The 21,530-nt window shown below is 45.5% G+C and overlaps 1 protein-coding gene across 2 annotated transcripts in view; it reads right to left on the bottom strand.

Annotated features, from left to right (window-relative positions):
• The window catches only part of THSD4 (thrombospondin type 1 domain containing 4), a 676,681-nt gene that overhangs the window by 572,449 nt on the left and 82,702 nt on the right, over window positions 1-21,530 (bottom strand). For both annotated transcript variants that reach the window (XM_088839954.1, XM_055436217.2), the window contains exon 4: window positions 307-668. In XM_088839954.1, the coding sequence (XP_088696080.1) occupies window positions 307-668 (362 nt within the window). The remainder of the gene's footprint in view (window positions 1-306; window positions 669-21,530) is intronic.

Below are 21,530 nucleotides of genomic sequence, written 5' to 3'. Positions count from 1 at the left end.
CTTCCTCAGGGCCTCCCTTAAGTTGAGCCTAAGGATATTCTTAAACTCAGCTTCACTTTGAAGACTATTCAGAATCACAGAGGGGGCGAGAGTGGCCTCAGTGCTTTAAAAGGCTGCAAAATAAATCAAAGGATGGAAGGAGATCCGCGGGGCCAAGAATTCCTCCCCACCTGGCAGAAGCAAAGCTTTAACCGCGGGATCTAGGATGAAGAGTGGCAAGCGCGGCACATCCCAGCAGGTACAGGGACGATAGCAAGAGGGTGTGCGGGGGTCGGGAGGGCGCGCGGGGGTCGGGAGGGCAGGTACCTTCTCTCCGCCGTGGGTTCGCGGCCCCGGGCCTGCGGGTGACGGCTGCCTCGCAGCGCCGGGCCCTGGCGATTGGAGTTGAGGCCGGCAGGGGCGCGTGTCTCCTCGCGGCTCCGGTGCAGCGGCACCGATGTGCGCACGGCGGACACCACGTGGCCCGCGAAGGCGCGCGCGGGGGTTCCGGGCCGCGGTCCCCCGCGTGCGCGGTACGAGCTGGGCAGGCAGGGCCGCGTCTGCTCCATCACGCCGCCGCTGCAGCTGCGCGAGCAGGCGGACCAGGGGCCCCAGGAGCCCCACACGCCTGGGGCGCCGCCACCGCCGTCCTCCGGGGCACCCTCGGCCACAGCCATCCGCTGCGGGACCTGTGGAGACAGAGGCCCGTTAGGGGACCGCAATACGCGCTCTTGCTGAACCCGCAAAGGCCGTGGATAACCCAAAAGGCTTATCCATGAGGCATAAGTTGGCACAGGGCCTGTGTTAAAATCTGAGAAACAAAATAGAACCTAGCTTGGGTTATACTCGTCTTCATACAGACGAAGTAATAAAATAGAATGAACATATATCTACACACACACATCCAAGCATACATATATATATATAAAGGAAGAGACACACAAGGCACAATTGTATATATATACATATGCATATTTTATATATTTTTAATATTTATATAATTATTTAATATATTATATATATATATATATGTGTGTGTGTGTGACAAGCACTCTTTCATTCCACAACAAGAGCATAAGCCAAATCTGGGCCACTTGCCCACTTCTGCCACCTCTTATAGCCCGTGCCCTCAGAGCCAAAGGGTGATAGGGCAGCCCACCACTGGTTTTCAAGTGGCAGAGGGATGGGGCACCAGGACTGGGGTCTCGACAGGGCACATGAGCACAACTCCCTTTGTTGTGCATTCCGTCTGATCCCTTATAAAGCCTGAATTGCTTTTAAGAGCCCAGGGCCAGCCCCTTAAGCCTCAGAACAGACTGTTTTCCCTCAGTTGAGATGTTCAGACAGGGATAACTAACCATCACAGGCTATATATATATATATTTCTTTTTTTTTTTTTTAATAAAGGAAGGGACACACAAAGGCACAAGTGCATAGGGCTCACCTATGTGATCCTGGCTGTGGGGACCATGGCCTTGGAGAGTGCAGTGCACTGCTCTCACATCTTAACTGAGGCTTACCCCCTCAGGTCCTTGGGGTCCAGGCTAGAAGGACAGGGCTTCCCTCAAGTCGGTGAGGAGGCCATGGCCCAGTGTCTCCATGCAGTAAAGTCAACGCAGTATCAGGGTTTAGAGGCCCTGCTCCTGAAGCAGATGTCCCTATCACACCCCTGCCACTTCTACCAGTGTGACCAGAAAGTTTCTGAAGCTCTCTGTGTCCTAAAGAGGGATGGCACCTACCTACCTACCTCACAGGCTCTAAGAAGATTTCAGTTAGGATATCTACACACACAGCAGAGAGCAGGCACTAAATACATGCTTGGTAAAACCATAATGATCATCTTTTCTGCTTCCGTGGTGAATCAGGAGAGATTAAAAATGTCGGAAAGTTAAAGTTCTATCCTGAAGGTGATTCGACATTCCCATGCATTTAACTGGCCCTTTCACAGAGAGCTATCATGCCAAGCAGAGTGCTAAGCATGGGTACCCTTCTGTTTCTTCATGATGCAGACAGGTTCTGAGTACCAGCTGTATACCAGTGTTGAGCTAGGACCTGAGAACAAGGAGAAGCACCCCAGGTTGCACAAATGAACTGCACCTAGCAGCAAAGAGCTTTATGTAGCTAAGACAAGACTAGGGGAGTCTCCCGGGGAACCAGCTGCCTGGCTGGGTAGGGTATGGGTTGAGAAGTCCTCAGAGGAGGAATCACAGTAAAATAGTGTTAATTATTCTGGTATCCACTTGGTGCCAAATAGCACATGTAATTTCTAGTCCTCTCAGCAGCCCTGGTTACAAACATTCTCACCTTTCAGAGATGAAGTTTCCCACCCAAGGATCGGAGACCTGTGACCTGCCTCAGTCATGTGGTTGCAGCAGAGTTTGGACTCAAGTCTCCTTAGCTACCAATATAGGCAGTTCCAGCACTGCCTGCTCTCTCTCCAGCAGACTGCTCTTGAGCTTCTGGATCATTCCCCTGGAATGTCCTTCCTACCCTTGGGACACCGAGCAACACTATGTGAAAGTCACTCAGTTGTGTCCGACTCTTTGCAACCCCATGAACTGACTATACAGTCCATGGAATTCTCCAGGCCAGAGTACTGGAGTGGGAAGCCGTTCCATTCTCTAGGGGATCTACCCAACCTAGAGATCGAACCCAGGTCTCCCGCATTGCAGATGGATTCTTTGCCAGCTGAGCCACAAGGGAAGCCAAAGAATACTGGAGTGGGTAGCCTATCCTTTCTCCAGTGGATCTTCCCAACCCAGGAATTGAACTGGGGTCTCCTGCACTGCAGGCAGATTCTTTACCACTGAGCCACCAGGGAAGCCCTGAGCAACTCTATGACTTTCCTTAAAAGGAGGGTTTTTCAGTGAACCTCAGGCTTCTATCTGACATGCATAAATGCTTCCAGACTACCTCAGCTTTTTTTGTTTTGTTTAGTTTAGATATTGGTTTTGGGTAGCATTGTTTGCCCAAAGGTCCAAGAGTCTGAAGACCTTTCACAGTTATACTTCTCTGTCTCCAGGATACCCCTGAGAGGTGGGAAGGTACAGGGACTGTCTTCCCCTTTGTGTGGAACAAACCCAATAAGGTTGAACTCCTTCACAACACCTGAGACACAGAGCTAAGACCACCTCAGAGGGTGGTGTGAGGACTCTTTGAGGAAACCCACCCAAGTGCTTAAGGCGAGTGCTCAGGGAGTGAGTGTAAGCCACTGCTGCTCATTAAAAGCCCCCCAGGCCTCAGCTCCAGGGTGGAGTCCTGGCCCTCAGTTACCCTGAAACCACGGGGCTTGTTCAGCTGAGGCCTCCTTCCTTCAACTACGGACTTCCTAGGTGGCACAGTGGTAAGGAATCCACCTGCAATGGGTGGGAGACATGAGTTTGATCTTCCCTCCATGGGAAGCTCCCCTGGAGGAGGAAACAGCAACTCACTCCAGTATCCCTGGGAAATCCCATGGCCCGAGGAGCCTGAGGGCCACAGTCCATGGGGTCACAAAGAGTCGGACACAGCTGAGGGGCTGAGCACTGTCACTGTCACTCAACTACATTCCAGGGCACAGAGGGGTCTCTGGATGACCTTGAGAGTTTAAACTGGGTCCCTGAAGGTTCAGAGAGTGACTAGGGCAGGATGAGTGAGAGGGCTGAGCAGCTCAGCAAAGAACCATCTAATCAGAGGTCTAAGCCCAGAGCTGGATGTCAGTCTGCCAGTCGACGGGCACCCTGTTCAGAGAGCTGCAGTGAGAGGTCAGAGGTCATGTGGGTGGAGCCAGCAGGAGACATGGTTGGAGCAAGGTCAGGACAGAAGGTTCTGTGACTGAAGGGCTGCAGTTTCCTAATCACCAGATGTGAATAGAAGACGGGGATGACCACAGGAGTGGCAAATACGGTTAACTCATCACTCCTAACCTGGGGACCCAGGAGAGAAGGCTTTTCTCTTATTTGTAAATACAAAACACAGCAAATGGAAAACAGGCTTTTGTTCTTTCTTCTCCTCCCTGACATATCCTGATTTATTAATAAAGTGATGATGGATTCACTGGGTAGTTATTAAAAAAAAAGTGTTGAATCAGGTTGCAGTCTTGATATAGAAAGTAATCCCTAGAGTGTGTGAGGCGGTTTGAATGGTGGCTTTCCCTAAAAGATATGTCCATGCTCTAACCCTGAGAACTTGTAAATGTGACCTTATCTGGAAAAAGGGTCAATGTCGATGTAATTAAGGATCGTGAGATGAGATCATCCTCTTCTGGGGGGTGGAGGGGGCCCTAAATCCCATAACAAGTGTCCTTAGAAGACAGAGGAGAAGGCCATGTGGCCACAGAAGCAGAGATTGGGTTGAGCAGCCACAGGCCAGGAGCGGAAAGAAGTACACCACAAGCGGAAAGGAGTAAGAAGTCACCTCTAGCTACTAGAAGAAGCACCGTCCTGAAAATACCTCGATTTTGAATGTCTGGCCTCCAGAATTGTGAGGGAATAAATCTCTGTTGCTTTAAGCCATTAAGTTTGTAGCTATTTATTACAACGGTCATAGGAAGTTAACACAGCCTGCTGGCCCTTCCAGGACAAGGAAGAAAAGCATACAGACATTTGTCGGCTCCTTCTCTGTGCTGAGCAGTGTGCAGACAGCTCACAAGCGTGGGGACAGGTTGTACGATATTGGCACCACTAAAGGTTGGGGGCGGGAGAAGGGGACGACCGAGGATGAGATGGCTGGATGGCATCACCGACTCTGTGGACGTGAGTTTGAGTGAACTCCGGGAGTTGGTGATGGACAGGGAGGCCTGGCGTGCTGTGATTCATGGGGTCGCGGAGAGTCGGACATGACTGAGCGACTGAACTGAACTGAACTGAACCCCAGGTCACACTTTACAGGGCCCCTGAGCCACTCTGGGAGATTGATTATTTTGTCTCTTTTACAGGAAGAAACTGGGGCTCAGAGAAGCTGTATGACTCGCCCATAGTCTTCGGCTAGTGAGGGGCACAGACAAGACTAAAATTGAGGTCTCCTGACTCCTACTCTGGGCTTCCCTGGTGGCTCAGTGGTAAAGAATCCATCTGTTGATGCAGAAGACTCAGGTTCAATCCCTGGGTTGGGAAGATACCTTGGAGGAGGGCATGGCAACACACCCTAGTATTCTTGCCTGGAAAATTCCACAAATAGAGGAGCCTGTAGGTGGGCTACAGTCCATGGGGTCACAAAGAGTTAGACATGACTGAGCAACTGAGGCATACACATAACTCCTACTCTAGCACTTTTTTTTTTTCATGCAACATGTTGCCTCCCTGTCTGTGTTTTTAGTGGAAAACAGAAGAGGAAAATGATTAGAAATAAATCCACTTTGATAGTCCTAGTAGAAAGATAATAGGGATAATCAAACAGAGGCACATTTGGGGACTTCAGTTACCCATCACTTCCTGATTTCTCGTGAACACAGATAACTAAGGCATTGTCTATAATGTCTAGCTTAGACGTGCAGCTAAAAATCCACTTCCTAGAACTAATCCCACCCTTAACTTAGTTTCCTATTGCCAAACTGGGCAGAGGGTCCCTGGGGGAAAGAAAACATGAAACCACATTCCATCCTCTTCTATTCATAAGAATTCTCTAATTTATAAAGTTGAATTATGGTGAGCGACTTGAAATTCCATATCAGTCCCCATGGTGAGAATCCAACCACAAGCTCCAGGATTGCATTTTTATAGTACACAGCTAGAAACAAAGGGGGAAACAGAAAAACAGAAAGGAAAGGAGGGGAAATGCAGAGAAAGGAAGAAATATCAAAGAAAAGTATAAAGGGAGGAGAGCTTTGGCTACCAGCCTCCTGGTTCCATCAGCCTCCCATCCGCCCTCTGCTCCTTCTCAGACCTCCTGATGACTCTCCTCCCTCCTTCTTTCCTGATGATCAAGGAGTTTTCTAGGCGGCAGGATGGGAAAAATTCCAAGTGTTCTCAGATACACTATTTCTAAAATTAGGACTAACTCACAGAACCTTGGTTAGTCAGTGACAAACAGCTAAACCAAAGAATAAATCATAGTGAGAGATAAAAACAAGTAATAGACGCTCAAAGCTCTGTCAACTGCTAGCCCATTGTCCCTTCCCCAAGATACACACGACATATAAAGACTCAAGAAGAAAGCATGAGGCACTTCTCAAATGACCCCAAACCACTGATTTCTCTCATTTATTAAGAGTTTTAACAAATCAGTAAGAAGAAAGACAAACAACCCAATGGAAGTAAGTTCAAAGGGCACGAATGGGTAGTTTACAGACATTTCATAAGTTCATGTCTTAAAGCCCTCACCCGAATGTGATGGTATTTGGACATGGCACCTTTGGGAGTTAATTAGGTTTCGATGATGTCATGTGATGGGACCTCTCCCCTCATGGGACTGTTGCTGTTCATGTCCTACTCTTTGCGACCCCATGGTCATATACCAAGCTTGCAGCACACCAAGCTTCCCTGTCCTTCACTATCTCCCAGAACTTGCTCAAACTCATGTCCATCAAGTCCATGAGGCCATCCAACCATCTCATCCTCTGTTGTCCCCTTCTCCTCCTGTCCTCAATCTTTCCCAGCATCAGGGTCTTTTCCAATGAGTCCACTCTTCGATCAGGGGCCAAATGATTGGAGCTTCAGCTTCAGCATCAGTCCTTCCAATGAATGTTCAGTGTTGATTTCCTCTAGGATTAACTGGATTAGTATCCTTATCAGAAGGGGAAGAAAGACCAGCACGTTCTGTCTTTCTCTCTACCATCTAAGGATATAGTGAGAAGTCAGCTGTCTTCAAGCCAGGAAAAGAGTCCTCACTGGGGCATCAAATCTGCCAGTGCCTTGATCATGGACTTTCCCCAGTCTCCAAACCCTGATAAATAAATTCCTATTATTTAAGCCATCCTGTCAATGATATTTTGTTTTAGAAGCCCAAGCTGACTAGTATAGCAGAGAAATACAACATATATATGAACACTGTATAATGTTCCATGTAATCAAATAAATGCAAACAAAAACAACAGAATTCCACTTACCCCCATTAGATTGGCAAAGATTATAAACTTTGACAATATCAATACGGCAAGAATGTTCACTGTTGATGGGAGTCTAAACTAGGGAAGTTCTTAATAGGGAACTTTGCAGTACCTACCAAATTTTAAATGCACAAGGCCTTGAGCCCAGCAGCTCTACTTTCAGTAGTTCACCCTTTCAGTTCAGTTCAGTCACTCAGTCATGTCCGACTCTCTGAGACCCCATGGATCACAGCACACCAGGCCTCCCTGTCCATCACCAACTCCCGGAGTTCACTCAAACTCATGTCCATAGAGTCAGTGATGCCATCCAGCCATCTCATCCTCTGTCGTCCCCTTCTCCTCCCGCCCCCAATCCTTCCTAGCATCAGACTCTTTTCCAGTGAGTCAACTCGTCGCATGAGGTGGCCAAAGTATTGCAGTTTCAGCTTTAGCATCAGTCCTTCCAATGAACACCCAGGATTGATCTCCCTTAGAATGGACTGGTTGGATCTCCTTGCGGTACAAGGGACTCTCAAGAGTCTTCTCCAGCACCACAGTTCAAAAGCATCAATTCTTCAGCGATCAGCTTTCTTCACAGTCCAACTCTCACATCCATACATGACCACGGGAAAAACCATAGCCTTGACTAGATGGACCTTTGTTGGCAAAGCAATGTCTCTGCTTTTTAATATGCTATCTAGATTGGTCATAACTTTCCTTCCAAGGAGTAAGCGTCTTTTAATTTCATGGCTGCAATCAGCATCTGCAGTGATTTTGGAGCCCCCAAAAATAAAGTCTGACACTGTTTCCACTGTTTCCCCATCTATTTCCCATGAAGTGACGGGACCAGATGCCATGATCTTCGTTTTCTGAATGTTGAGCTTCAAGCCAACCTTTTCACTCTCCTCTTTCACTTTCATCAAACGGCTTTTGAGTTCCTCTTTACTTTCTGCCATAAGGGTGGTGTCATCTGCATATCTGAGGTTATTGATAGCTCTCCCAGTAATCTTAATTCCACCTTGTGCTTCTTCCAGCCCAGCGTTCCTCATGATGTACTCTGCATATAAGTTAAATAAGCAAGGTGACAATATACAACCTTGACGTACTCCTTTTCCTATTTGGAACCAGTCTGTTGTTCCATGTCCAGTTCTAACTGTTGCTTCCTGACCTGCATACAAGTTTCTCAAGAGGCAGGTCAGGTGGTCTGGTATTCCCATCTCTTTCAGAATGTTCCACAGTTTCTTGTGATCCACACAGTCAAAGGCTTTGGCATAGTCAATGAAGCAGAAATAGATGTTTTTCTGGAACTCTCTTGCTTTCTCCATGATCCAGCGGATGTTGGCAATTTGATCTCTGGTGCCTCTGCCTTTTCTAAAACCTGCTTGAACATCTGGGAGTTCACGGTTCACATACTGCTGAAGCCTGGCTTGGAGAACTTTGAGCATGACTTTACTAGCATGTGAGATGAGTGCAATTGTGCAGTAGTTTGAGCATTCTTTGGCCTTGCCTTTCTTTGGGATTGGAATGAAGACTGACCTTTTCCAGTCCTGTGGCCACTGCTGAGTTTTCCAAATTTGCTGGCGTATTGAGTGCAGCAATTTCACAGCGTCATCTTTCAGGATTTGAAATAGCTCAATTGTAATTCCATCACCTCCACTAGCTTTGTTCGTAGTGATGCTTTCTAAGGGCCACTTGACTTCACATTCCAAGATGTCTGGCTCCAGGTGAGTGATCATGCCATCGTGACTATCTTGGTCGTGAAGATCTTTTTTGTACAGTTCTTCTGTGTATTCTTGCCACCTCTTCTTAATATCTTCTGCTTCTGTTAAGTCCATACCATTTCTGTCCTTTATCGAGCCCATCTTTGCATGAAATGTTTCCTTGATATCTCTAATTTTCTTGAAAAGATCTCTTGTTTTTCCTATTCTGTTGTTTTCCTCTATTTCTTTGCATTGATCGCTGAGGAAGGCTTTCTTATCTCTCCTTGCTATTCTTTGGAACTCTGCATTCAGATACTTATATCTTTCCTTTTCTCCTTTGCTTTTCGCTTCTCTTCTTTTCACAGCTATTTGTAAGGCCTCCTCAGACAGCCATAAAGTTGTTTATAGAAAAACTTTTATTGTCATACTTTTTGTAAGAACAAAACCAAAAAATCTGGAAACAACCTGAATATTCATGAAAAGGAACTAGGTTAAATCCTTCCAAATCTAATCCATTCAAGCAATGGAATACAACATATCTGTTAGAATGAGGTAGATATATATATCTGTTAATTTTGACAACTCTCCATAATATATTCATTGGTTAAAAAAAAAAATACCAAGAAGTAGAACAGTAGGTGGAAAATAAACCTATTTATAGATATCATCACTGTTGTTGTTAGGTTGCTAAGTCGTGTCTGACTCTTTCATGACCCCATGGTCTGTAGCCCACCAGGCTCCTCTGACCATGGGATTCTCCAGGTAAGAATACTGGAGTGGGTTACCATGCCCTCCTCCAGGGGATCTTCCCAACCCAGGGATTGAATGCACATCTCTTATTTCTCCTGCATTGGCAGGTGGGTTCTTTACTACTAGCACCATCTGGGAAGCCCATAAAATTTACATTATACAAGTATTTATATATCATTTACATTGTATGAGTTATTATAAGTAATCCAGAGATTATTAAGGAAATGGCAACCCACTCCAGTGTTCTTGCCTGGAGAATCCCAGGGACGGGGGAGCCTGATGGGCTGCCGTCTATGGGGTCACACAGAGTCGGACACGACTGAAGTGACTTAGCAGCAGCAGCAGCAGCAGCAGGAAGAGGCACATAGGTTATACACAATACCATACCATCTTATATAAATAAGAGACTTAAGCATCCGCAGACTTTGGTATCCTTGGAGGTCCTGGAACCCACATTCCTCATATCCAAGGATTGACTATAATGTAGACCTGACAGTGTTGTTGGGTACTGAAATAAAAGAATGAAGTATGTATAGCCGCAAACATGCTTGAAGTCACCGAGCAGGAGCATAGAAGAGCTCCATTTCGTTCCTCCACTGGAAGAACTTAAATCATTCGACACAAGTTTTATCATGTGTAAGAAGCAGATGCAGCTCTGAAATCAAATTGGTGCTCTCTCCATTCCACTGGAGGTTTTCAAGAAGAAGGGTGGATGTAGAGGCAAGATAAGAGAATTGAAAGAGAAGATTTTTCAAAGTACACATACAATGCTTTTCCCCAGATTATGATATGTCTTGCCTGGGGTGAGGCTAGGATCCAAGGAGATGTACACTTTGGATAAAATCCTCCAGTCTTCTAGTCGTCCCCTTCCTCATATAAAAAGCAATTTCTTGGGACTTACCTGGTGGTCTAGTGTTTAAGAATCTGCCTGCCAATGCAGGGGACACGGGTTCAGTCCCTGGTCTGGGAAGATTCTACATGCCGAGGAGCAGCTAAGCCCATGCCCACAACTACGGAGCCTGCTGGCCCTTGGGCCCGTGCTCTGCAACAAAGAAGCTACCACCATAAGAATCTCGCGCGCCACAACTAGAGGAAGCCCACGCACAGCAACCAAGATCCAGGGGAATCAAATTAATTAGTTAATTTTAAAAAACTGCTTGTTATTAAAGTATTTTTCTAAATAGTCACTGTTGGGCATGAGCCAGGGAGCAGAAAAAATGGAAGGCATTCAGAGAAGTAGGAGAATCAAGGTAATCACGTGCCTATTTTAACTTGAGCTCTGAAAAAGAAGGGGTGGTAGTAGGGGGATTAGAATCCCCCAGAAGTTTCAGTTTGGAGCTGGATGTTGTAATGAACACTTTGGGATCTGTTGTATGGAAGTTACTGTTAGGTAGGGATGTTTGTGTAAATGCATACTGATGGTAGATGTATGCATAGGGCAGCCTGGCAATCATTACCTTTTCCCTGGGTCCTTTAGGAAATCCCCCTCCACGCTGGATGAAGTATAATAGGAATGTATTCAGGGACCCTGACAGCTAAAGCCAAGGTAAGCAGTGTGAGACAACTGAACAATCCCTGGAATCCGAAATCTCCAGTAAAGTGGCCAAAAAACCACAGACAGCTTTGGGTCCTTCATCCTGATCCCATTGCTGATGCTCTGAGACCATTCCTGTTGCTCTCTGGAGTGCCTCAGTGCCTACCTGCTTCCTAGGCTGGTTATAGTGAGCTTCCCAATGCTTATGTTAGTTTCTGTGGCTTGCAGTTAAGAATCCTAAATGATACCTGTGTGTGTTTAGTTGCTCAGTTGTGTCCGATTCTTTGTGACCTCATGGACTGTATGTAGCCTGCCCGGCTCCTCTGTCCGTGGGGTTTCTCCAGGCAAGAATACTGGAGTGGGTTGCCATGCCCTCCTAAAGAGGATCTTCCCAACTCAGGGATCAAACCCAGGTCTCCCGCATTGCAGGCAGATTCTTTACCATCTGAGCCACCAGGGAAGCCCAAATGATATCTAAATGATTGAAAATAAGGCAGTATGTGGCAACCAACATAAGATGAAAAAAGCTGGATCTGCCTTTGGCATAGGACTTGGAGAGAAAGCAATGACTGGAATGACCAAAGGTGGTCCCAACTTGACAGAAGCCTCAGGATTAAAGGAGTCCAGGGCTGGAGGCTTCATGGAGACAATAGTTGATCATGGTCAGTGTAACCAGAGAACCAAGGCTGCCATGGAATAGGAGGCGCTAAGTGAATTGGAGGTTCATAGGGACAGATAGCAATTGAGCTTAGAGAAGAGCTGGAGAAGCAACAATCTGAACGATGGTGGCTGTGTTTCATTTCATCATCATCTTTTTAAGGCGGATGAACATATATGACTAAAATAGGATGGTCAAATAAACTGGGGCCTCATGACTCAATGAAATATCATCATCATGAATAACACAGAGCAACGCGAAAAGAGTCCTGTAACATAATACTAAGTGAAAAATGCCAAATATAAACGTGTAACTATACCGTGACTATAAAAATGTAAAGATTCTGTAGGCATATGAACAAAGCCTGGAAGGGGACATGGAAAAATGAAAACATACAATCTGTTACTCAAGCTGGACCCAGGGTAAGTTTTCTGGTAATTTAAAAAAGTTCAGTCATGGTTATAATATCGCTTGCTCAATAAATAAAAAATAAATAGATTAAATGGAGAAAGATTCAGAACAGACTGCTGGGGGATGGGGAGAAGTATGGAATAAACCAAGTGTTGCTGGAAGTCCTCCTCACAGAAAGCCCTGGGAATTTCTCATTGCCACCAGTAGATCCATAACTAGGAACAGTTCTGAATGTTTTCAATGTATTTGGTTTCGGTACTAATGTGAAATCATGTAAGATTTCACTGGTTTCTAATTTTCTTTCTACAAAATTAAACCCACCATCTGTTCTTCATAGAAAGGGAGTCACATGCAAAGTCTGACATTCTAAAGTCTTGTTCTAGAAGAGACTGGAAAATAAGCCTTTGGTTTTAGCCACATAACCAAATCAACACCCTAAAGGAAACATGACAAAAGTACACCTTGGAGTTTCATCCCAGCGAGCAAAGCTTTGGAACTCTGATAGCACACAGAAGCAGCCACATCGAGCTGGCCGCCAGCAAGGATATTTGTTACCTGTGCAGGAGTACTGGGAGGTGGTACCCCTTGATGAAGAAGCTCCAAACTTAAACCAGATGTAAATGAAAGACCTCCATGATTGTTTTCTCAGAGACACAAATTCAGCCTTACATTTTAACCAGCTATCTTGACTCTGCTACAACACAGACTGCAAAAGCCCCTGCTCTTACCTTTTAGCATAATGTCAAGGCCAGCAGCTGCAAAATGAATGTAAGAATCTCACAAAAATGGGAGACTGGAGTGAAACACGCTCAACTATGATCATCATGTCAAAAGTTTATACATAAGAGAGCTCTACAAATGCATTTTAAAAGGATGCATTTGCACAAAACCATAATAAAGGGGGAGGAGTGGGTGGAAGTCAAGGGAGAGAAGGGGGAGCTGTGTGGAAAGAGGAATATCAAGCCTCAGCTAAAGCATGAACCATATAGAGGAAAACCCACTGACAGGGAGCCAACCGAAAGCTAAGTAAGTATGAGTTTTGTTGACCTGCAAATTCCAAGTCTATCTGCCAGGCCCCTGGGCCCTCTCTTAACACCTGTGTTCACTGAGCTGACGAATCCTGACAGTAAATGATATTAAATTCATCAAACTCCATCATCAGTCAGTTCAGTTCAGTTCAGTCGCTCAGTCATGTCCGACTCTTTGTGACCCCATGAATCACAGCACACCAGGCCTCCCTGTCCATCACCAACTCCTGGAGTTCACTCAAACTCACGTCCATCGAGTCGGTGATGCCATCCAACCATCTCATTCTCTGTCCCCTTCTCCTCCCGCCCCCAACCTTTCCCAGCATCAGAGTCTTTTCCAGTGAGTCAACCTGTCGCATGAGGTGGCCAAAGTATTGCAGTTTCAGCTTTAGCATCAGTCCTTCCAACGAACACCCAGGATTGATCTCCTTGAGAATGGACTGGTTGGATCTCCTTGCAGTCCAAGGGACTCTCAAGAGTCTTCTCCAACACCACAGTTCAAAAGCATCAATTCTTTGGCGATCAGCTTTCTTCACAGTCCAATTCTCACATCCATACATGACCATGGGAAAAACCATAGCCTTGACTAGACGGACCTTTGTTGGCAAAGTAATGTCTCTGCTATCTAGGTTGGTCATAACTTTCCTTCCAAGGAGTAAGCGTCTTTTAATTTCATGGCTGCAATCAGCATCTGCAGTGATTTTGGAGCCCCCAAAAAATAAAGTCTGACACTGTTTCCACTGTTTCCCCATCTATTTCCCATGAAGTGATGGGACCAGATGCCATGATCTTTGTTTTCTGAATGTTGAGCTTCAAGCCAACCTTTTCACTCTCCTCTTTCACTTTCATCAAGAGGGTTTTGAGTTCTTCTTCACTTTCTGCCATAAGGGTGGTGTCCTCTGCATATCTGAGATTACTGATATTTCTCCCGGCAATCTTGATTCCAGCTTGTGCTTCTTCCAGCCCAGCGTTCCTCATGATGTACTCTGCATATAAGTTAAATAAGCAGGGTGACAATATACAACCTTGACGTACTCCTTTTCCTATTTGGAACCAGTCTGTTGTTCCATGTCCAGTTCTAACTGTTGCTTCCTGACCTGCATACAGGTTTCTCAAGAGGCAGGTCAGGTGGTCTGGTATTCCTATCTCTTTCAGAATGTTCCACAGTTTCTTGTGATCCACACAGTCAAAGGCTTTGGCATAGTCAATGAAGCAGAAATAGATGTTTTTCTGGAACTCTCTTGCTTTCTCCATGATCCAGCGGATGTTGGCAATTTGATCTCTGGTGCCTCTGCCTTTTCTAAAACCTGCTTGAACATCTGGGAGTTCACGGTTCACATATTGCTGAAGACTGGCTTGGAGAATTTTGAGCATGACTTTACTAGCGTGTGAGATGAGTGCAATTGTGAGGAAGTTTGAGCATTCTTTGGCATTCCCTTTCTTTGGGATTGGAATGAAGACTGACCTTTTCCAGTCCTGTGGCCACTGCTGAGTTTTCCAAATTTGCTGGCGTATTGAGTGCAGCACTTTCACAGCATCATCTTTCAGGATTTGAAATAGCTCAATTGTAATTCCATCACCTCCACTAGCTTTGTTCGTAGTGATGCTCTCTAAGGCCCACTTGACTTCACATTCCAAGATGTCTGGCTCTAGGTCAGTGATCACGTTATCGTGACTATCTTGGTCATGAAGATCTTTTTTGTAAGTTACTCTGTATATTCTTGCCACCTCTTCTTAATTTCTTCTGCTTCTGTTAGGTCCATACCATTTCTGTTCTTTATGGAGCCCATCTTTGCATGAAATGTTCCCTTGGTATCTCTAATTTTCTTGAAGAGATCTCCAGTCTTTCCCATTCTGTTGTTTTCCTCTATTTCTTTGAATTGATCACTGAGGAAGGCTTTCTTATCTCTCCTTGCTATCCTTTGGAACTCTGCATTCAGATGCTTATATCTTTCCTTTTCTCCTTTGCTTTTCGCTTCTTTTCTTTTCACAGCTATTTGTAAGGGTTCCTGAGAGGCCTTTTGCTCTTTTGCATTTCTTTTCCATGGGGATGGTCTTGGTCCCTGTCTCCTGTACAATGTCACAAACCTCCGTCCATAGTTCATCAGGCACTCTATGTATCAGATCTAGTCCCTTAAATCTATTTCTCACTTCCACTGTATAATCATAAGGGATTTGATTTAGGTCATATCTGAATGGTCTAGTGGTTTTCCCTACCCTGGCCCCTACTACACACTGCTAATTCCTAATCCCCAAATGCTCTAGCCACACTATTTTATTACCCTCAAATTCCCTGCTTTTCATCCCACCCTTTTCACTTCTTTCATTCAATTTGATGACAACCTAGAGTTTATCAGACAAGACAGGAAAGCATCCACAGGAGGATACGTACCTAACCTGGGATCCACACCAAGCAGCCTGCATTTGAAATGTACTTTTAAGAAAGGAAGTACAGCAGCAATCGGAACTGTAGGAAGATGAAAGAGAAGCGAAGCGAAGACTCGTGGGAAACCCTGGACTGGCCCCTGTGTTCTGGTCCCAAGTTCCCTGTAACTCACTTTCTGATTTGGGGCACGTTGGTCTGTGGCTCTGGACCTCAGTTTCCATATCAGTAAAATGAGCCGGTTGGGCTTGATGAGGGTTGGGGTCCCTTCCAGTGCTAACAGGCTCTGATTTTTCCTGGAAGAGAGCTGACATTCCTTGCCACGTATGGATTCGCTTCAAGTACCACAACAGAGAGGCAATCCCACAGGTTGTGCCCAGGGGTCCCCACTGCCAGCCAAGGCTTTCAGCACAGAAGATCTTCCCTAAATGTGGCACAAAGGAGGCCAGGATGCCTTTCCATAGTACTCAAAGGCAGAGCCCGGCCAAAAGGAGGGAATGAGGTGAATATTTGAATGTGATCTGCATAATCGGAAACACTCCCCCTTCTGAAATGGACCTGACTCTTTCATCACCAGCCACATGGAAATCATCCTTGGTTGTAACTAGAAAATAACGTGGAGCATGTGCCTGGGTCCCCAGGCCGCCCTGTGTGGCTGCACAGTTACTCAGGAAACACAAGCAGATGTCTCCTCTGTACGTAGGGCCTTGTGTGTTCTGTTTGGTGGCTGGTCCATTTGGCCTCAGGCTCTCAAAAGCAATCCACTGCCTTCACCCCAAGCCAACCGGGACAAGTCAAAATAGTGCGTAATTCACACAATAAGGAGCGCTGGCTTCTGGACCGGAGGTTGACTCGGAACCTTCCAGGAGAGACTTCTGCCTGGTGATTTGGCCATTTGCATCTGAGGCAATAGCCAGCACTCGCCGGGAAGCAGCTGGGACCAGCAGGCTCCTAGAAGGAGTTTGAAAGCATGCCCTGGAAACTGGCAGCATCCCACGCAGAGCAGAGCACGCAGGAGACACTCAGCAGACACTCGGCGGGATGACGGAGGCTGCGGATGGCTTGAGGTGAGGCCCTACCTGGATCCCATCTTCAAGTCCTTCCCATGCCCACTCACTCCGCCTCGTGCCAGCAGAGCTACTTTCTCCAGATCTGGCCCTACTGCAGTACTCTCTCGCTTACCAATGTCTCTTGAGTTCTCACTCTCCAGAAGATGAGATCCAAACTTACTTTGTGCCATGGCATTTGAAGCTTTTCATAAACCTCATAAACCAGCCTCACCCTTCCGTTCCAGCTTCAACTCCTCTGCAGCTCTCTCCCCCGTCCCCCCACCACGCTCATGGCATGGATGAAGTTGAGAAGTAGGACACATGCTTCTCCCCTTCTGCCTTCGCCCTGCTAAGCTCATAGCTCAAATGCCTCTCCCTTCTCCTTTCCTCCTCCGCCTGGGAACTCCCACTCAGCTCCAAAGACCTCTCCCTTCCAGGTCTAATGGTCTCTCTCCCATGCTGCAGGGTCATTACCCACATCCCTCTCCAGAGCACTTACCACCTGGCACTATAATTATCTGTGTACGTAACTATAATTACCTGTCTCTCCAACAACACCATGAGCCCATAAGGCAGGGATTATGCCTATTTATCTTTGTCCTCCATTTACTCTCTCTAACAGCACCTCTTACAGTGTCTGTCACCTGGCAAGGCCCTTGGAGAATGTTTGATGGAAGGATGAATGAGCACAGGGATGAATGGATGACGAATGTACCAACTGCTTGGTTTCCTGCTGTGTGAAACGTCAAACACCTCCTCTCCCCAGAACAGCATGCCCGCTCCTGTCTCTTCAAAGCAATGCACTCAGTATTTGATCCCCTGACTATCTCCTGCCTTTTGAAACTTTCTCTCTCCTTGACTCCAGGACACCAAGCTGTCCTAGATTTCCTCCTAAACTTCCAGCTCTCTTCTCTTCTGTTATCTAGGTCTTCTTCTATCTGCTGGCTTCTCCTCTTTTATTTGCCCTTCAAATGTTAGGGCTCCACTCTTCACTTTCCAATCTTATCCAACTCTTCTTACAGGGAAATACTGTAGCATCAGCAGTCTTTCATGATAGTTCCCTTATTAACGAGTAGCCCCAAACTCTCTCCCAAGCACCAGATTTATATTCTAAATCACCAACTCTACTTACCCACACATGGGCTTCTCACACTCAATATGTCACCTAACCAGGACCCGAATACCTGTTCAACTGGTTATAAAATATGACAGCTTGACCTCAAAAATGTCTCTGGACTCTGTCCCATTTCCCCCATCCCCAGGGCCCATGACCGATGCAAGGTTTCACTTTCATTTGCTCTTACCTGGTCTCTATCCATTCAACCCCACTTCCAGAATTACAGTCCCAAAAATCACGCATCCAAGTCCCATGTTTATCGACTCCTGGAGCTCCCCTCTGCCTCCAGAGCTAGTCCTCCAGCCTGGCTCGTAAGCCCCCTCACTCTTTGGTTTCTTCCTGGACCTGCAGCCTCCCCTGCTAGCACTTCCCTATTCAACTGCCTCGAGTCTTTACACCACTCTGTGCCTAATATAACCCATGCCCCTGGGCTCACAAGCCCTCGCTACCTTTACTTCACCTAATAAGTTCCTGCTCATTCTTCTAGACCTACTGGATGTCACACCCTCTTTGCAGAGAACCCCAACTATCTAGGCAAGGATGACTGCTCTGTTCTTTAGGCATTCAGAGAATTCTGAGCACACTTTACGTATTCCATTATAACTTCTTGATGTGTCTCATATCCCAAGTTGTGAAGCAAAACCAATATAAATTTCTTATGCTCATGTGCAAATGGAATAAGTATAAAACTGAGAACAACAACAAAAAAATCAAATTAACAATATTAATTTAATGTGATGGATGGTTAATGAAACTAGACATTGCAGAGTGTGACTAGGATACATCTAAGCTTTTGAAATTTTACTTATTGACTACATTCTTCTGAATTTGGGCATGATGAACTATCATTTGAGTTATTTTTTCCTATTGAAAAATGAACTTGTTTTAAACCACCAATCCATCACAGAGAAAGGTCTATATATAAGGCTGAAAATTAAGGCTGCTTAATTAAAAATATTCAATATTATTTACCACTGTACTTATTAGGAATGAGTGTGAGCTGGGTCACGAAAGACAGAACCTGTGCATACAGCTGAAGGTGGACCTCCTTCTGCATTTCTACAAGACAGGGTCTTTGGAGATTGATACCCAGATAGTATCACATATATCTCCACCCTGTTATGGATTGAAAAACCTTTCCTCACTAAAAGGAAGGTATAAACTGTCATTCAGATTACCCAGAATAGATTTACAGTAATATTTTTACGTTATCATCAAAATGAAAATTCTCAACTAAAAAAATCTAATTTAAGATGCAGATCACCAAGCATACACAAAAGACTCCAGGGATCTATGGGTCGTTGGCTTATAAAACACTGTTTTAATTTTAAAGAAAAATGATGAGGCTGAGAGCCAGGATTTGACTCCAGGCTGGGCTGATTCCAAAGTTCAGTCTCTTCTCTCTCAGCCCCTGGCGTTTAATTCTCAAGAATGCTCTGAGGCCCAAATACTGGGCACCAAAGAGCTTCAGAAGCCATAAAGCCCTTTTGTTGTTTAGTTGATAAGTCATGTCCAACTCTTTTGCGACCCCATGGATTGTAGTACACCAGGTTTCTCTGTCCATCAGATTTCCCAGGAAAGAATACTGGAGTGAGTTGCCATTTCCTTCTCCAGGGGATCTTCCTGACCCAGAGATCAAACCCATGTCTCCTGTATTGGCACGCGGGTTCTTAACCGCTAGCCACCAGGGAAGTCCCATAAAACTCTCTATGATGATTAGTTGAGGGTTAGTTCATTATTTTTTATATAGGTCAAAGGAAAATACTCCAGAAAAGGAACAGGCCTATTTTAGGAAGTGTTCTATCTTGCCACAATTTGATGCCTTTTTAAGGAGATAATATTTATATCAGTTCTATCTATATATTTAACAGGTTATAACTCAAATCTGATATTGTTTGATTAAGGAGATAAAGTTATTATTTACATGTACCATGGGAGCAGGTAAGCAGAAAACTGGGACCTCCCAGCAAAGGAAAAGATGCTAATTATCAAGGGCCCAGGTGCAAATGCAACTAGAAAACTGCTGATAACCCAGGAACACCTGTGAGCAGCCATACCTGGAAGAGGTGCAATCGTCTAGGATGCAAAAACATTTTCTGACCCTATCATTTCCATGGTCCAGTTGAACTCCTTGGTTACCTCTGAGATTCTTCTCATCACATCCAATGACCTATAAAAATCTATCTCTTTGTGTTTAAACAGCATTTCTTTGATTCTTCTAAAAAGAGAGGCAAGCAATGTCTACTACGCCCCAACCATGCGCCAGACAGGCACATTGCTAACTTACTGGCCTGAATTTTAAAGCTGGCTTCCCCACCTTCAGCAGTTGCTGTGATTGTTTAGTCACTAAGTTGTGTTCAACTCTTCTTTGACCCCATAAACTGTAGCCTGCCAGACTCCTCCATCCATGGGATTTCCCAGGCAAGAATACTGGAGTGGATTGCCATTTCCTTCTCCAAGGAATCTTCCAGACCTAGAGATAGAACCCACATCTCCTGCATTGGCAGGCAGTCTCTTTACCATGGAGCCATCAGGGAAGTCCCACTGCCAATCATACCTTAATTCAAATGTCATCTCCTCAACGAGGCTTCCCTGGCCACATCATCTAACGTAGCAAGTGTACATGGGCACACGTGTACACACTTATACACACGCACAGACACAAACATCCACAGACACAGAGTCACACACAGAGTTACTATTCCATTGCCCTGTTTTGTTTCCCTCATAGCAGTTATTACAGTCTGAAACACTCTTATATGCTTGCTTGTTTATTTTCTGTTGCTCCCATCTAGACTAGAAATGCCCTCTTATATGTGAGGATCTTGTGTTTTCACCTCTGTTCCCAGGCCCTAGGAGCAGAGCCTGCCACATAGTAGATGATGAGTGGTTGTCGGAATGAATATACTCTACCCAGTAGGAAACATCGTCCCTCTATTATAACTGAGAAGCTAATGTATTCTGCTTAGGTTTAGGCTGCTAGGAAGTGATACAGTCAGAATGGAAACTCCAACCTACCTGTTCCAGGAACCAAGACGCTCACTCCTCCACCTTCTCTAACTGGGGTTGTTAGCAGGGCACAAGACATCCCGGGGAGGGGTGGGGAGATGTGGGACCTTCCCCAATAACCAATTTCCTCAGGGCATATGTGTATGTGAATTTTTCCCTGATGTTAAGTAATTTAGAACATTGTTTTAAAATTAAAACGATCAGTTGTACTTGGGAACAGAATGTCACATTTCCAAAAATGTTTAAAGAAAATGGTAAACTTCAAGGAAACGTTGAGCTCTCAGTAGGCCACTCTGGGCCACTCCAAAGGTTGTATTCTGCTTGATTATGTGCCTGCAAGGGCGTGTGTGCAAATGTTCACACTCTTCTAGTGGGACATTTGGAGGAAGACATTTGGGAAGCCCCACACTGTACTGGCCACCACTCAGAAGCACTGGAGTTGAAATGATTTAGCAGAGAAAAAAAGGAGCTGAGGGACAACAATCCTAAACAATGATGTTCAAGGTAAGGAAAGATGGTGCTAGAGAGAGAAAGGTCAACAGACCTCAGCTAAAGTGGTTTAGGTGAGAAAGTAAAAGCACAGGCGTTATTTGAAAGAGACTCTGTTGTAAGGATGGCTGCAAAGCCTCCTTCCCAGAACGAGTCAAAATAAAACAGGCTTGTCTTTCTGGGATGATGTAGGTGTAGTCTTGCCCAGAAGAGGCAATCTCTGGAACTTATTTCCATTCCGAGAATGCTATGGTCTAGACCACCAGCTTCAGCCAAATTAGAAGCTCCTACCACTGTTTTTGGAATGATAAAAAGGGTGGGGGGTGGATTCTTAACAGACTCTGGCTTGATCTGAAACGTCTGCCCCAGACAGTCATAGAAAACTTTGCCTGATGCAGCATCCTTGCTCAGGCAAGGAAC

The sequence above is a fragment of the Moschus berezovskii genome, chromosome 9, assembly GCF_049115385.1.
Source record: "Moschus berezovskii isolate FMDL1 chromosome 9, NW_MosBer_1.0, whole genome shotgun sequence".
Lineage (NCBI taxonomy): Eukaryota > Metazoa > Chordata > Mammalia > Artiodactyla > Moschidae > Moschus > Moschus berezovskii.
Note: the sequence above shows the minus strand (reverse complement) of the source record. Positions and strands in the feature narration are given on the sequence as shown.